Raw genomic sequence first — 16,872 nt, 5'->3', positions numbered from 1 at the left:
GACTGAGAGAGCAAGGTTGTCTGTCTGCTGCTTTGTCTGCTCTTATGTAAACGTTAATGACCAACCACTTCCAGGGTCTCCTAAGTCAAAAGCCTATTACAGACAGACATACACACTGTACATGCACACAAAAGTATGCACATACACAAAGTCACATGCAAACACACATACAACATGCACATACACACATACCATCCACTAATGGTTGCTAACTGCGAGCAAATATGAGTGTGGAAAAGTACTTATGTCCTAAATATACCTCAGAATATTGTCTTTTGGCATTTTAATCAGAGCATCCTGCTGTTTCATGAAGGTTTTCAGCCTCAAAATTTGTCTGATTGTTGATTTAGAGGGCTAAAACTGGGATAAAGAAAAAAGGAACCATCAAAATTATAATTATATTACAGATTTATTCTATAACTTCGGTTTTATTTTCCCTCGGAAAAGTTCATGACTAAATGCGCCCATGAAATACAGAGCGCTGTGGTGCAATAATTACCATTCGCAGACACGTGTGCGCGCACACACACACACACACACACACAAATCCTGGGACATATGCTCACACACACACAAAATTCGATTCTTCGTACAACACAACACCAATCACTGCATTTGCTGCAGTGGTGACAGCCATTACTGTTGCTGCCATCAAAGGTCAAGACGGCTGCTCACTTTCCAAGATTGGCTCCAATAAACACCTTCCAGAAAATTCCACAAATCCTAAGGAGCAACAGACGGTTTCTGACTGTCTGAATCCAACTTATGTGAATAATTATGCTCAGTCAAAATCATCCAAGACAGAGGGAGATCACGCAAGGTTAAATGAAGTAGTTAGCTCATAGCCTAACTTTGGACATCAAGTATCTATAAGCAGTGCAATTTACTGGAATTACAACAAAACTAACTAACTAAGTAACTAAATAAATAAATAATATTACAAGAAAACTTTATAATAAAGTTATATATCTAAACATCAGGTCAGTGTTGCTGTATTAACATCAAAATTCTTGTGTGTAAATTCTGCATCAACATGCCGTCTGAGTGGTTTTCATATTGGCCAACACGTAAACTAAAATCATCATGACGATTATTGAAAAATTCTCAATATCGGGCCAGGACCAATAATTGGTCATTCCCATTGTTGTGTATTAATAAACAAGTCATGTAATATAGAGGTCATATTTAAAAACAAGCAAAAAAAAAAAAAAAAAAACTTTTTTTGGCTAGGTTGTTCTCCTTAGGTCCTATGAAGCTACTGTCCTACTTTGACTGAAAACACTATGCTAAAGTGGTAGCATGAAACACCATTGGGATATGGATTATTTTGGTATCTACTACTAATTATAGTAGATACTAATAATACCTATGATGATGATAATAATAATAATAATAATAATAACTCTATATAGCATTTTTCTAAAGTAACACAGTTAGAAAGTGTTTTACAGTACAAAATGATAAAACAACAGCAGCATAAAACACACAATAGATAAAGTCAAACACACTGGATGAAACCCAAAAACCATTTAGCAAAAAAGAATGTTTTAAAGGGGAATAAAAACAGGACCAACAGGAAGATATGCCAGTTCTGCATGTGGCACATTGACTAAAAGTTCATCACAACCACCACCATGCCCAGTCAGCCCAGCTGGATGCATTAGTGTGCGGCTGGGGAGGCGGCCACAGTCAACGGGACTTTGCTTCTGCAGACTGTGGTTAGAGTCCTATCTCAAGTGAGAGCCTTGTTTATTTTTAGCCTTGTTTATTTTTACCTAATATTAGCAAATGTTTGCTAACATTTCACATTTACCATGACCTTTTCCGAACCTTAACCATGACTTTTCCTGGCTTTAACCAAGTAGTTTTGACGAACGAAGTTAATGAAGCAAACAAATGTGACTAAAGTAGTTAACAAGCTAATGTTAGCTAGTGTTCACACAGGCACGAACATTAACAGTCACATGATGTTTAGGCAGGCTGTACCACATTGGCTGTAAGTCAAGCTGTTGATTTGCAACGTATTTTGGTTCAGAAACGTTGACATTTCAACATATATGTTGGTTTGCAGAAATGTAGAATGGCAACATTTTGTTCTAGTGATTGGGTTGAGCCAATCAGTGTGAATAGCCTTCCTCGCCACATGATCAACCTTTCCACCAAGTTCCATGATGCTGTGTGAATCCATTTGAAAGTTTGATGGATTTTTATGTGAAGCCATGCCCACTGCCATGCCCCTCTCCAGAACTTGCATAACCGGGGGGCTAGACCAATTGGACAGTCTCCTAGAAACTAGGTGTATTCCTTTAACAGGTGAAAATGTTAATCAGACTTCTCCTCCTTTGCACGTCCTCTCCTCCATCCCTCCGTGTTGTTTTGCTTGTCTCTGTCTCCCCTGAGATCACTGCAGTGTCAAATGAGCAGAGCTCATAGATGATGCCACTGTGGGAGACCTTACTGCGACTTCAAAAATAATTACTTCTACTTCTCAAATGCCATGTCCATCCCCACATCAGCTTCACACCAGCACCCACAGGGTAACTGATGCAAACTCTGTGCCTTCAGTGCACAGACACACACACACACACACACACACACACACAAACACACGCACGTGTGTGCGCGCCTACCTTCTGTAGTTATTAGCCCATGGGCCTGTTTGTGTGTTCAGAAGGAAGTGTTTTCAGTGAGTCATTTGTGAGGGATTCCCTGTAGAGGGGTGAAACGGAAAAGATGAAACCCTCAGAGGCTGGATGGAGACCAGAGGGAGGAGAGGGGAGGAAGAGGAGAGGAAGAGGATTACAGAGTTTCTATGGAAACCTTGCGTGTGACCACTTTTACTATTTCTAAGACATCAGAGCATAAAATGATCAAATCCTACACTCACACTGAAATTTGCTTAATGAATGGATGCCAAGCATACCAGTCTCACCAAAATATTTGATATATGCATTTACCTTCTATGGACAAACCCTGTTGCTCCTCTTTTGTCCTTAACTTTACCCCTCTCTCATCCCAGACCACACATTTCAGGATCAGGCTATAGAAACATAATGATAGACTCTGTAAGCCCTCAGTTCTTCATTGTTTTCCTGCAGTATAAACAGTGTTTGTAACAGTAATTACTGTTTGACACACTTTTAAGTAATTCTGTTTTTTTCTCTGGGCACTTCTATGTTGTCTTTTGATTTGATTTTCTGTTATTTTTATTGCGTGTGTGTGCGTGCATGTGTGGTTTTATGTGTGTATTTGAGTGTTTTGGTTTGCCCAAACCATACTTTTGGCACTGGAGAGGGAAGGCATACCTGGCACACCTATTGCAGTGTGTGTTCTGGCTTGCCTTGCTTTCCATCGATGGAAGGATCGCTGGAGGCAGGGAAAAATAGAGAGAGACATAGAGGGAGAGAGAGCTGGGGAAAGCCTACACTCTGACTCAGATGGGAGGTGAGGGAATTCCCTGGTGAGCTGGATAGTTTTTACATCTGGTCGGATTGGAGTGTTGCCTGGAGCTCGGCAGCACCACACAGCCGGGGCTTCAGCAGGGAGAAGTCTAGTCTTCTCCACCTCTGCTTCAGGCTAGTCTAGCACACAGGCAGGGCTTAAAGTCTGAGCTGCAGTATGCAGCAGAGTCCACAACAGGACCCTCAGGCTCACTAAAATTCTTCTTCATGTGGGAACTCTTCAGCAACAGGCCAGTTAACTCTTTGGATCCTTATGCAGTCTAAGAAATTGATCACAGACTCGGATATACACTGCAAGGGCTCTATTACAGAAACTCTGTATCTTAAATTTGAATTTAAGACAGGAAAAGTCTAAGAGTCTAATTTCATAGAAGCAGTTCCCAATGAACTTTAGGAGTCCTATCTTATCTTACTTTATCCTGTCTCCAACATCACTTATCAACTTTTACCACTGTTACCTAGCACCCCACACTATTTGTCTCATCTCTCTGAGCTAAACACTACTTTGGAATTGTTGTTTTTTCTCAAAGAAACTTTTGACTAGGTTTTACTCTCTTAATTTAATAACACCATCACACCAATGGAGCAAAACCAAGGACAACCACTGAACTTCAAGATAGATGAGTTAGAGGTATTGGTCACATCCATACAGAAAATTAAAGATAATACATTTGGGACATTTTCAACAATGCTTTCTTGGGAGATAAAAGAAATGGATTGGGCTAAAATAGCAGACACTATATATTTAGTATCCGGCATTAATGAAGCATTGAAGCAATTAAAAAAAAAAAAAAAAATCTCTCATTTCCTGATAGGTCTTACCTCCAACTGCATGTTTCGTCATCAAACCACAACACATTATTCAGGTCTGCCATAAGTCTTTCAGAGAATAAGTTCCACCTGTCGACATTTTGTAGGTTCTGTAAAAGGACTAAAAGAGTCACCATGCAGATTAAACAAGTCAGCTAACCCTATCTGGTGGAAAAGTCAAAGGTTAGGATGGCTTTTCAGTTATCCTAAAGTTTGGGAGCTAGGATGCTATTTAGGAAAACTGGCTTAGGAACTGATTTAAGACCCAAATCAAGTCCTAGCCCAGATTACCATGGTTACCAAACAGTTAAGATAGGATCTGCAAGTTAGGAAGTTTCCGTAATATGGGCACTGGACCTAAAAGTGTGTTTATAAATTGTTGTGCACCTCTGCCATGGGCAAGTCTACACATCATAAGAATCAGTCGATGTATCATAACAGTCTAGACTGACTGGCCTCTGGCCTTAATCCTTTCTTCAGGCAAGTCTACACACCATGTAGCTACATAAGGAATTCAAATCACCACATCACAATCTTTCTATTGCAGTTATTCAGGTAAATCCCCCACATGATAAAAGTAGTGACTTTATAACCCCGGGCCTAAGTGATGGGACTTGGATCCTTAGCTGAAACCAGTTTGAGAATACTTTTCTTATCAATCAACCTCAGACCCTTTCCAGATCATAATCCATACTGTGTAACACACCACAGGGCTCCAGATGGCAACTGAAATGCTTGACAGTGCACCTAACTTTTTCATTTTGCAACTAGTTTTTTCCTTTGACTGCACAGGTTACTGTCCTTTGTCATCACCCACAGGTCAAGTCTGCTTACACTTTTCTTGTTAGACACCAAGACTAACTCACTAGTAGACCGTGAACTCCTTGCAAATGCACTGTCAGGCTGTAATTTCCACTAACGCCTCTCAATTTGGAGCAGATCCAAATTTCTCAGATTTCACCACATCTCAGATTGGCAGAGACCAGGTGTCCCAGAGGGGAAAGCAACGTTACTGCAAGGCCAGGTCACGGGGGAATCCCCTTTGGCCTTTTAGCTTTGTGCTTTCTTAGACATCAAATCTGTGGAAGCAGTGCTATATTTCAAAGCAAGCACTGTATCAGCAACAAAAACTGGCACTGAAATGGAAAACATGCTCAATATATGCAAATAGGAGAGGGAAAAAAATACTCCTGAAAATCATGTCTGGAAATGAGACAAAGCTAGAAAATACGACTGGATTGATTCACAAGAAAACCTCTACAATTAAGCCCTGTGAATCATATTTTCCATTCCCAGAACCACTAAAGTGAACATTCTTTGGCTGGTGGAGGTTGTTGTGCTGTAAAGAAATACACAACAGTTTTAGTAGAAGGAGAAAGCTCCTCACATTGGTGGTGCAAAAAATGAAAAAAAGAAAACAAAAAAAGCTCCAAGTTCACCTCAAGGACAAGGACATCACTCATCAGCTATGGCCCCATAGTTCATATGTGTAGGTTTATCTTTATAACCCCTTAAAGAAGTCTTTATGAGGTCGTTGTGTATGTTGCTGTAAATGGTATCAAACTTTTGTACGCTGCGTAAGGGGTGGGACTTCTATGGATACTACCTTTATTTGATGCTTCTCTAAAAATAATTAAATAATTGATATTTGTTTATAGTGATAGTTATAAAGATTACGGCCTGGAAGTCATAGTTTACCCACCTTCTTGTTTACCACTAAATCTACTTACTATGAGGTTGCAGTTTCCACATTAACCAAAATCCCATCAATCAGTGAAAACAAAAAAATGAGAGGATTTGTTTGTGCAATATTTACTATGAGGGCAACACTGTTGCTGTGTTATCACTAGATCCACAACATTAATTGTTGTCAGGAAGTGAAATAATATTCAGTCTTGGGGAGTGTATATTTTTGTGGTTAAATTGTGGAAGCCTCACCCTGCATGTGGTCTAATTGCCTGATGAATAAGTGTGTTGTCCTGGTTGTCTCTGTTGGTGTTAGTTTGTGGATCTCTTTGCACAAGTGAGTCATGTACATCAATAGACAGATGGCTGGTTTACCCTAGAGCTTCAGACAATGGGTAATTGTGTGTGTTTCTGTCTGTCTATCTATGTTCATGCATGCCTGGCGCATTCATGCATGTATTGATGCATGTATGTGCCACTGTTTGTGATTAGATTACTAAGGGAATTGTCTAAATGCAGTTCCGATCCCACCTTTTCTTTTGTCAGTTCACCTTCTATGACTCAAATTGAACACCAAAAGGACAGAGGACACTGGGTCTGTGCGTGTGCATGCATCTGAATCTGTGTGTGTGCGTTACGCGTGGGCTGGAGGCTGCGTGAAGGAGGAGGTGTTGTCGGGAACAGAAGCATTTTGCAGATGTTGCAAGGAAGGAGTAAATGGAAAGTTCTGTGGTTATCAGTCCTGCAGCACTCTCTGACTCGCAAAGGTATGCCACATGTGGCATCGTCCCAGCTCGGTCTGAAGTTTACTTTTGCACAACCTGACAGAGTAATCACTGCAAAGTTTGGAGAAACAAGGCGACGGGGAGGGATAAAGGAGGCATAAGAGGGGAAAGAAAAGATTAAGAGAGAGGAAAATAGAAAGAAAAAGGCTGAAAAACATGTTTACTAGTGGAGGGTTGCCGTCGTACAGTCTAAGGTTTCCCTTTTGGAGTGTCTCCCAGAGCGGAGGCGGGTGAGATTCCCTCCTGATTCCCCAAGACGTAACATGAGGAACACTCATCTTTCCCTGACCCCTCTGTCTTTCTTTGCCTGCTCTAATTGCCCTTCCATACCCTCTGCCACCTCAGCTTTATGTGTAACTTCCCTCAGTGCACCTGTCCATCCATATGCACAGCATCATGCTTATTCCCTATCGGCATATCACCCTACTGCTATTTCCTACCCATCCACATTCTCTCCAACCATCGTGATACACATTTCTCCATATGCACTGAGTCCAAGCAGAAAGCCCTTATCTGATCTTTTTCGCCGTCTGTTTTTCTCTTTCTCTGTGTTTTAATATGTCCATTTTGGAAAGAGATATCTGCTGATGTTCACTCTCTGAATAATAAAGCTGACCACCCGCCCCCACTCACTAACACAGCTCAACAATAATAGGCCAGCCGTGACTGGGATTCTTTATTCTTTCACTTGCTGCGTGATGTGAAAAACATAATGCTGTGGGGAAAAAAAACATGGATTTAACATCTTCCAGAGCTCTGGGCCTTGCTATCAATTATTTGGACTGTTATTATCTTATCTGATGGCTTCCAGTCTTCCAAGCTAAAGCAGAATATGTTGCACTGATTGTATGTATAAATGCACAGCTGCTGCAGACCTTGTCAGCATAGCAGTGGCACATTGCCCATGCCCTCACCTTGTAGTTACCCAGCTGTAGTGTGCCACCAACACAAAGGCTGTTCTGTGTCACTTCTATTTCTGACAGCTCTAATGAGTCATTGGCCAAAAAACAACAAAAAAAAGTGGCACTGTGGTTGGTGTTGATTGCCCTAGCAGAGCTCAGAGCGTCTGTTCACGAAGGTGTGGCATGAAATCACAGAGAAACCCAAAGAATGCGAGCTGAGCTTCTACAGGCTCCCAACAGCTGCAGCAGCTCACAGGCTTTTTATTTCATTGCAGCACGGGAAGCCCTCTCACCACAACAAGCTGGAGATGCGAAAAAAGACAGAACAAACGAAAGGCGTTTTTTTTCCTCACAAAGTCTAAGTCTAAAAGCTAAGAATAGAAATAAGAGGGGAAAAAAGGAAAAAAAATGTTAGCGTAAATGGGATCTTTAAAAGAGCCAAAAATAGGCCCAAACTTAATTGTTAAAAAAATAAGAAAGTGCAGTTTACATTTGAATGTTAACTCTGTTTGCAGGTTGTTTATTTTTGAAAGATGTTATTTCACCCTTTGAACAAAAATCACTTTATTTTATTTTGTTTTATTTTATTTTATTTTGTTGTATTGTATTGTATTTTATTGTATTGTATTTTATTTCATTTTATTTTAAAATTACATGGTAATTTCATTCATTCATTTTTGTAATGTATTTTATTAATTAATTAATTATTTTATTTATTCACAATTATTTGATAATTTTGCAGTAATTTTATAATTTTCCTGTAATTTTTGAAAGTAATCAAGTGGATTTGCTCAGGTTTCAAAGGGTTAAACAAGGCCAGAGCCGAGCAAGTGTCGCTGCCACTGAATGGAAAGATGTACCTCCTAATGCCTTGCGCTTAATGCCATGATAATGTGCCATAACAGCCATTGTATTTTATCTTGTTGTCTGTGTAGATGGTCATCATCTGTGGGAGACAGAAGCCAAAGTCGATAAGGACTCCATCAAATCTGTAAGTACACCTCAGTCACATGACACTTTGGAAATGCTGTGGCTCTCTCCAACCCCCCACGCCCCATCCTTACCGCTCTTTTCTCCACCTCATCTGTCCCCTGCAATGATGTAACCTTTGCTAAGCTGTTACAAGTGGCGGCATAGACAACGATGATTAGCCCACGCAATCCTGAATGGAATTTTCACAAAATCTCTCTCACCCACGTGAAGTAAACACTAGCTGCTGTATTTGTTTTCGTCACTAATGCGCACAAACACAGGCAACGAGGTATGCGTACACACACATAGAGAAACACACCAAGACACTCAGACGTACACATAGCCAGACGTTTACTTCACAGTGAAGTGGCGACTTGGACTGCAACACCTCATCTGAGCCCTGCGCTGTGCACGTGCATCAGCCAAGCCTGGATTAGGCCCTTTTTACCTGCTGCTTTCATGAGAGCTGCAATGAGAAAATAAACCAGTGCACTTATTTTACTGACGCCCAGTCACACATTTAGATTGGGTAATAAAAAAAATAGGGGCGAAAGGGATTCGTCACGAGAGGAACAGTCAGTGTTGTTCTACGTGTCACAGAAGGCAGCATGTGCTCTGGAGTTAATTAACATTTCATGGAGGTTCGTTAGGTCTGTTTTCACTGTGGAGATACTGCAGCACATTATCGAATACAAGGATCTGTGAAAACTTGTTTGTGTGTGTGTGTGTGTGTGTGTGTGTGTGTGTGTGTGTGTGTGTGTGTGTGTGTGCGTGTGTGCGTGTGTGTGTGTGTGTGTGTGTGTGTGTGTGTGTGCGTGTGTGCGTGTGTGTGTGTGTGTGTGCCATGACTGTGTTATGAATTGTTGATGCCTTTCATCAGCACTGTCTCATCCTTCCTCCACCTCCCCTTTCTTTGTAAACTCACTGAGGCAATTTACACTTGCAAGGGGTCTAAAATAAATCACACGAGTCCCAGTCCTGCAAGTTGGAGGTGTTTTTTTTTTTTTTTTCTGTCTTTTTTCCCCCTCCCTGTTGTTGCTGTTACACACTCAGGTGAATGACTTTGTTGCATCAGGAGGGCTAAATGTGGACTCTCTGATGCTTAATTGGCCTGTAGGGCTGGCTGATGCGCCGTGATTGGAGTCCCAGATGCTGGAAAATTAGTAGGAGTGCAGGGCTCGGCCGGGGGTGGCGGTGTGGGGAGGTGAGGTCGATGAAAGACAAATAGCACACTGTGCTTATTTGCAACTCTGACAAACAAGTGGAGGGAGATGGCAAAAGAATAGCCTGATATTCAGACTTAATGACCATTCTTTTTCCACTCCATCATTCTGTCTGAAATTAACCCTATGCTAGTCTACCTTTGTGGGCGGACAGATTTGAATCCCCCTGACCACCAGCAGCTGACCTGTCCTGCTGCTGTGACGTAGTTTTCAGTCGACACAGTAGCTGCTTAGCCAGTTTACGGCTCTATTTCAAATCAGCTTAACTTGGCAAAAATGCCAATCAAATGTTGACACTTGGTGCCAATTTTGCAAAGTTAATTTGTTTTTGAAAGGGGTCTTAACAAATGCAAGAGCTCCATATTGCCAAAAAGCCGATGAAAACTTTTGGATGAATGATTCTGTGAAGTCAGGCTAATTCTAGCTCTGTTCCAGGGAGTTAATTTCCGCAGCTAGGCTAAACAGTTAGTTAACAAAAGGCTAGCCACATCAGCTAACTCCCTGGATCAGAACCAGAGGCTATGGGGTAAGATCAGGGGTCCTTTCAAGTGGGGCTGATAAATTCAACGTTTTCCAAATCTCGTCGGCAAAATGAAAGAATCTTCTACTCTTAGAAACACCCTCAGCACACAACACTGCTCTGCTTTGAGTATTCTGATTTATTTAAAACAACTTCAGTAGCAAGCATCTATAACTTTTATCATCCGTTTTCTCATGTTGTTAGCCAGTTTTAGCTAATATGCCATGATCTCTGTTGCTCTAGCATGGCTTGATCACGTCAAGAATGTTTTTTGCTGATTGGCTTTTCAACCAAGAAATTGCATTTGAATTGTGCAGCACCACACCCGTATGAATCGCACGTTCAGATTCACTCTGGAGCAAAGCTGGTGAAACAGAGCACTGGCCTTTTTCTCATACCAGCCGCCACCAGGTCAGCTTACAGTCCTCCAGCCTGCCCGCATGCCTGCCTGTGTTTTTACTGCTGTTCAAAGCGTGCTAGCTTTCACTGGTGGGGATGGAGTACTTAAACACACACACCTGCATGTTTTCTTTGCCGTCATCTGGAGGGCAGACTGGGTCTCTGGACGCAGACCTCTCACTCTCCCTTGCGTCAGCCATTCTCCATGCACAGCATTGACCGACAAAAACCTGCTTCCTGTCACAGTGCCCCGTTCTGGCCTGTTTAGACCCCCGAGGGAGAGAGAGGGAGAGAGAGCAAGAGAAAGAAAGAGTGAGTGAGAGTCATCTTAGGAATTACCAGGAATCAGGCGTTCTGACAGATGCTAACGCTCCAACAAATTCTCTTCGTGTCCTGTTGGCCCCTCAGCAGAAAGACAGCAGTCGAAAGTTCATGTCCGTCCAGACTTGCCGAGATCTGGCCCTGAGGAAGGAGGAGGAGGGGGGAGACAGGCGAACCTCTCCACAGGGACACACGGCAGCACAAACAAATAACCCGGCTACCTCTCTCGTCCTGTGGTGTGCAGGGACAAGGCCGAAGCCGTGGAGATTCTCCCTCAAAGGCAAACAGGGGCAGCCGACCCAACTCACGGGCTTCACTGCCGCGTCTGCACAGTCCAGACAAGCTAATTTAGAGCAGTTCACTCAGCTGCCTAACGTCCAGCCTCTGGGACTCAGTGCCACGAACACAGGCCAACTGCAAAATAAACATAGCTGTTGATTAATGGGTGCACGCATGTTGTAGTAATTGCTACTCCGATTTACATTTGGAGGATCGTTTTTAAAGGGTTTATAAAGCAGATGTGATGAAATTAGATGAGTAGATAACTACTGAAGGGCTTGGATTTTGTTATATGATGCTCTCAACACCTTGACTATCCCATCTGTGGGTTTGTTTTTCCTTCCAGAATACACTCGTTGTGGAGATCCCTCCCTACCGTAACCAGAGAATATCCAACCCAATGCAAGTCAACTTCTACGTCTGCAACGGCAAGAGGAAGAGGAGCCAATACCAGCGCTTCACCTACCTGCCTCCTAATGGTAAACATCAGAATAACCCTATCACCTCATCAGCAGTGACACTTTTCTGATTTTCCTACACATAATGTATATTCAACAAATAACTGTGCTTTACACCTGAAACACCATGCTAGAGCTGTCAGGATTCCATGTTGAGTGTTGTCTTTTTTTTTCTTTTTTTTTTTTTTGGGAGGGGGGTGGGGTGAAGTTACACTTGGCAACTCTTTGCTGTAGCCTGTGAGTGAGAGCAGAAGATGTGAGGTGTGTTTATTCTGTCGTGGGGCTGCGTTCCCCAGCGATGAGGTGTATCTGCTGACTGACAGAGCCTCCGGGCAGTGTTGACGTTGAGAAGTCAATCCCCCCGTCGACCTGACTTTCACACCCCACCTAACACAGGACCTCCCGTTCACCAGCACACCTATAACGCACATGCATGCACAGACACACACGTTTGTGCGCACACATGCACAAGCACAAACACATCTGCCAAATGCTGCTTTGCCCTGCCATTCATGTAGCAACCCGAAAACCCAGGAATACCTCTCCCTGTGCTTGTCATGTGTCCCTGGCCTCTGTGTTTATAGATGGCTTTTCACATTGGAATCTGAAGAATGCCTCAGTGAGAATTGGGAGAGCTACCTTATAGCAGGTTTCTACCGCAAATTTAGATTAAGAACTGGATTTTAACAATAGGCACAGGAGAAGCATAAGCTTTGCCTATCAGTTTCAAATGTCATGAATAAATACTATGTTATTTCATCTTCATTTATCCAGGGAAAGTAGACCAAGCATGTTTGCACTTTTTAGCAGCACCCTGCCTCACATTCATACAGTTTCACACTTTCACACTGGGGAGCTGACCTCAACATTAAATACTGAAGGAATTGAGAGTGTTACTCATTTTTTCCCCACCCACATTTTCACAGTCACTGACTCAAAGTTGAGGATTCAAACCAGTGAGCATCCAGTCACACGCTTGATTCTCAAACCTCTAGGCTACTGCCACCCCTTATTCCTTAACTAGTGAAATCCATTAGATCAAAACAAGGGTATCTTGTTTTCATTGATCAGTGTCTAATGGGCCTAATGCTGCTGGAATAGCATGCTTTGTGTTTTAAGTCTATAGCTGCTAATAAGATGCGACATTTAGATTATCACCAGATGTATTTATGGCCAGAGGAGATAAGCAGTGATTCAGCCCTTGGATGAGGCTCTGAGAGAAAGTAGAGTAGGGCCCTATTTGGAGATGCCTGATTACTGTGATGAACGAGTGCATTCTGGGTAACTGGACCAGTGCTGACAAACCGTGGCCATATATAGCATATCCATTCCATATACCATCCTGATACACCAAGAGGGAGAGAGAGAGAGAGAGTGAGAGAGAGAGAGAGAGAGAGAGAGAGAGAGAGAGAGAGAGAGAGAGAGAGAGCGAGAGCGAGAGCGAGAGCGTAGGATGGAGGGAGTCTTATCAGCCTTGACTGAGCATCCCTAAGTCATTTCTCTGAGCATAAACATGACTCTAATTAAAAGATGACTTGTTGTGCTCTCTCTTTTGCTGCCAAGTAAACCACAAGTACAGCGTGGACCACACAAGCAGGGCCGATGCCTTCATGAAGGAGCATAATTAACTCAGTAATGTCACAGCCAAAGAGACCATGACTCATAAACTGTTGAGGGCTATTTTGAGATTTAACATCCTTGTAATTGTGTGGTTCATATAAACACACACACATTACAGTATACAACAGAACTGTGTAAAAAAAAAAAATAAAAAAAAAAAAAATTGATACAGCTGAGTATCATGAATATTACTTTTAACAGTGCTGTATCCATTTTCTGTCCGCTTCTAACGATACAGTTTGTGCATTTGCCATTTATATAATGTCGGTGCACCTACATTTCAGTGCGCTGTGTTAAAGGTGCACTAACACTGCATTGAAGTGAGGCTCTTGAGACTCAACAGACAAAAAACATGAAATAAGCACAAATGTTAATGGTTGAGTCAACATGGTTTTCATAATCAGCCTCAAAGACTGGTAATTTATGTTCCTGTTCTATTTTTCTGGTCACTTGAGTTTAAACGGTCCCTACTTCAACCAACCCTCAGTTTTGCTAAGTGCACCTTTAAGTAAATGCATTTAGTTTTAATAAATTGGCATTTCTTTCCTTTTCTTTCTTTTTTTTAATTAAACAATTAATTAATTTGATTTTTTTCAAACAAACAACTATATATTTTGCAGGTTTTATTAGTCTATCCAGTTGTTCTGCAACTGGGTAGACTATTTTAAGCTCTATATTATTTTTGTAAGTGATATGTGACCTGTGTATCATGATATGTATTGTATTGTGAACATGGCATCTGTCAACAAGCAATGTAGAATTTCATAGCTAAGAAAGGTAAATTGCATCTAACCTGGAGGAGACTGTAGCTGAAGTGGAGCTGCTCTGGAGGCCAAGCTAAGCTTATAGGTCGGGTTACATCTCAATAGGGTGAACCAGAGAACCACAGCTTTTCTTAATAACCAGTAAAAAGGCAAGGCCATTCAAACGGTTACCACTATAAACTGCATTCAGATTAAATGCAACCAGTGAGATGATTTCTAACTCCAGACCTGCTCTTCCTCTGAAAAATGTTTGCGTAACTACATCTCAGTTCTGCTGGATACTGTCAAGGGTTTTGCAGAATATAATGATTGTCATCAGAGTAAACAGGCCCTAAGTAACAATGATGATGACTGTAATAGTTTCATGGTTTGAAGCAACAAAGAACAAGGAAAGCCCAGGGTAGCTGTTTGTTTTTGAGGGTTTCAGTGTGAGATTGTTTAAACACCGACAGAGACAGTCAACACTGTGGCCAGGTATGGGAGGAAGGCGTAGGAGGGGGTACAAAGAGGGGGATGGTTGCCCATATACACACACACACAAACACCACACACACACACACACATACACATGCACACTGTTGTCATCACCTCTTTGCTTGCCTATATAAAAGGGGTCTTTCCGGCCCGCTGTCCCAACTCATGCACAGTTGTGGTCACTGATGTTGTTTAGAAAGAACATTTCTTTCACACTCTGGTGTCTGCTGATCTATAAAAAGGCAAAACCAACACTCAAAATAGACTGATTTGTTTGAAAAAGCGGAAGGATGAAACAAACAAACTCTGGGACACAGATGCTAGAGAAAAACCACCTTTATTTTCCATTCAGGTCATGTGATCACTTGTTATTCTGTGCTACTAATGCATATGGTTTTAAGTGTGCAACTGTCATTTGAGCCTTAAATGAGGTTAACACCTACCTGCTGGTGCTCAAATCTCAAATTTGAAATTGAAATATGAACACCTAAATGAATGATTTTAATATATTTTCTCCATTAGTCTTGATTGTATATACTTCTGCATCTATTCTATTCTATTTAACTTTATTTTATGTTTCTATTGATGCTGCTGTAACGTAAGAATTTCCCAGTTTGGAATCAATAAAGTAAATCTATCTATCTATCTATCTATCTATCTATCTATCATATTTTAAATAGGATATGCATAATTCCAGAGAGACTGCATTGTTTTAGCCATGTAAACATGCCTGATATTTATCTTCCCTTGCCACACCACAGACGTGAATTATAACATATTATCAGATGCAATCTGTGATGGAAACCTGACTGTTCTCACTCTCACAAGTTGACAGACAGAGATAAGCTTGAGTGACCTGGGTACTGGCGTACTCTAGTCTTGTTGAAACATTGCCATAATAATGCATTGTGAATACAATTAAAACAGGATTTCGGCCATTCAGAATGCTCCCGTCAGAGGTTGGTTACTGTGCAGTCTGTCAGTGAACAATTGAGAATTGAGTAGGGATTGGAATACAAAGAAGCACAGAGTGTCAAGCATGGACCTGAAGAACAAGAGTTAAGCTTTAGCTTTATTTTTGCAACACCAATCATATTTTTATGATTGTGCAAATTGTAAGATTCTGTCTGGCTTTTGCTGTAAAATAATTTAGTAATTTGCCTACTGTCTTAATAATCCTTGAATGTTATGTTATCTTTTAGTGGTGCTATTTTTTATGTACTTGGACAAAGTTCATTACATTTGCCAGCTAGGACAGCAAATTTTTGTTGCTTGGCATCTCAGTGCACCTAGCTAGAAGGTTAATTATTCAAGTTATGAGCTGTCAACTTTGGGGTAACAATGGATTTGGACATCGGATCATGAAGACATTTGCTGTTTCTGACATATAACATCAGCTGCAGCTGTGTGGAATGGTCTGTCGAGTCCATGATGTTGAGATGTACATACAATTCAAGTGTCCTTGTCTGGCTCCCGGAGTGAGCCACGCTTTTCCAAGCTCCCTTCCAGTCATTCTTGCGTGAGTAGAGACGTGACGTGTTGCTCTTCAAATAAGAAACAGTTTTTCACCAACCACATTAAACAACAAACGCCAAAAAAGTGCTGGCAATGACCAAAGCTTGAGCGAAGAACTTCTCGGAACCCCTTTATTTTAACAGGCCGTTCGGAGATTCCTCTGTAATATCAAGTTCTATTCTTAACGCAAACGGGTGCCGACCCCCCCCCCCCCCCTTTTTCTCCATTGGTTTGTGGTTGGAGAGGTTGGAGCGGGGCGAAGGCAGAGTGAGAAACATGTTCTGTGACACATACAGGAAAAGTTAATGAAGCACACATTGTTCGTTTTTTTTAGAAACATTTGCACAGTCATGTTTCCCGAACTGGACAAAGACTGGACTGTTTCTGCCATGTCTACAGCTTTGGGCATTATCAGACTCACCTACGGTACACTGGAGCCCACAGTGTACTGGGTGACCAGATTGCCTACACAGTGGGACACAGTGCACTAGGAACCTGTGAGTTAATGAACTACCACCTGTTCCATGTTAAATGTCACCACAGATCCATGCTGTAGGAAAAAGATGAGTTCAGCGTGGGATTTAATTTTTTTTTCTGCAGCACAGCAATACCTGAGTTCTGTGGAACCACCAGTTCGTATCCCAACTCGGCGAGCATCCCGTCAGAAATGAGAATCAGAGCCT

At 41.7% G+C, this 16,872-nt stretch overlaps 1 protein-coding gene across 1 annotated transcript in view; it reads left to right on the top strand.

The window, feature by feature from the left end:
- LOC115374502 (nuclear factor of activated T-cells, cytoplasmic 1-like) overlaps positions 1–16,872 on the top strand; it is a 67,980-nt gene that overhangs the window by 24,344 nt on the left and 26,764 nt on the right. Inside the window, 2 exon segments of the mRNA XM_030073460.1 lie at positions 8,580–8,635; positions 11,705–11,837. Of these exon segments, the coding sequence (XP_029929320.1) occupies positions 8,580–8,635; positions 11,705–11,837 (189 nt within the window).

This window comes from Myripristis murdjan, chromosome 16 (genome assembly GCF_902150065.1).
Source record: "Myripristis murdjan chromosome 16, fMyrMur1.1, whole genome shotgun sequence".
NCBI classification, from domain to species: Eukaryota; Metazoa; Chordata; class Actinopteri; order Holocentriformes; family Holocentridae; genus Myripristis; species Myripristis murdjan.
Note: the sequence above shows the minus strand (reverse complement) of the source record. Positions and strands in the feature narration are given on the sequence as shown.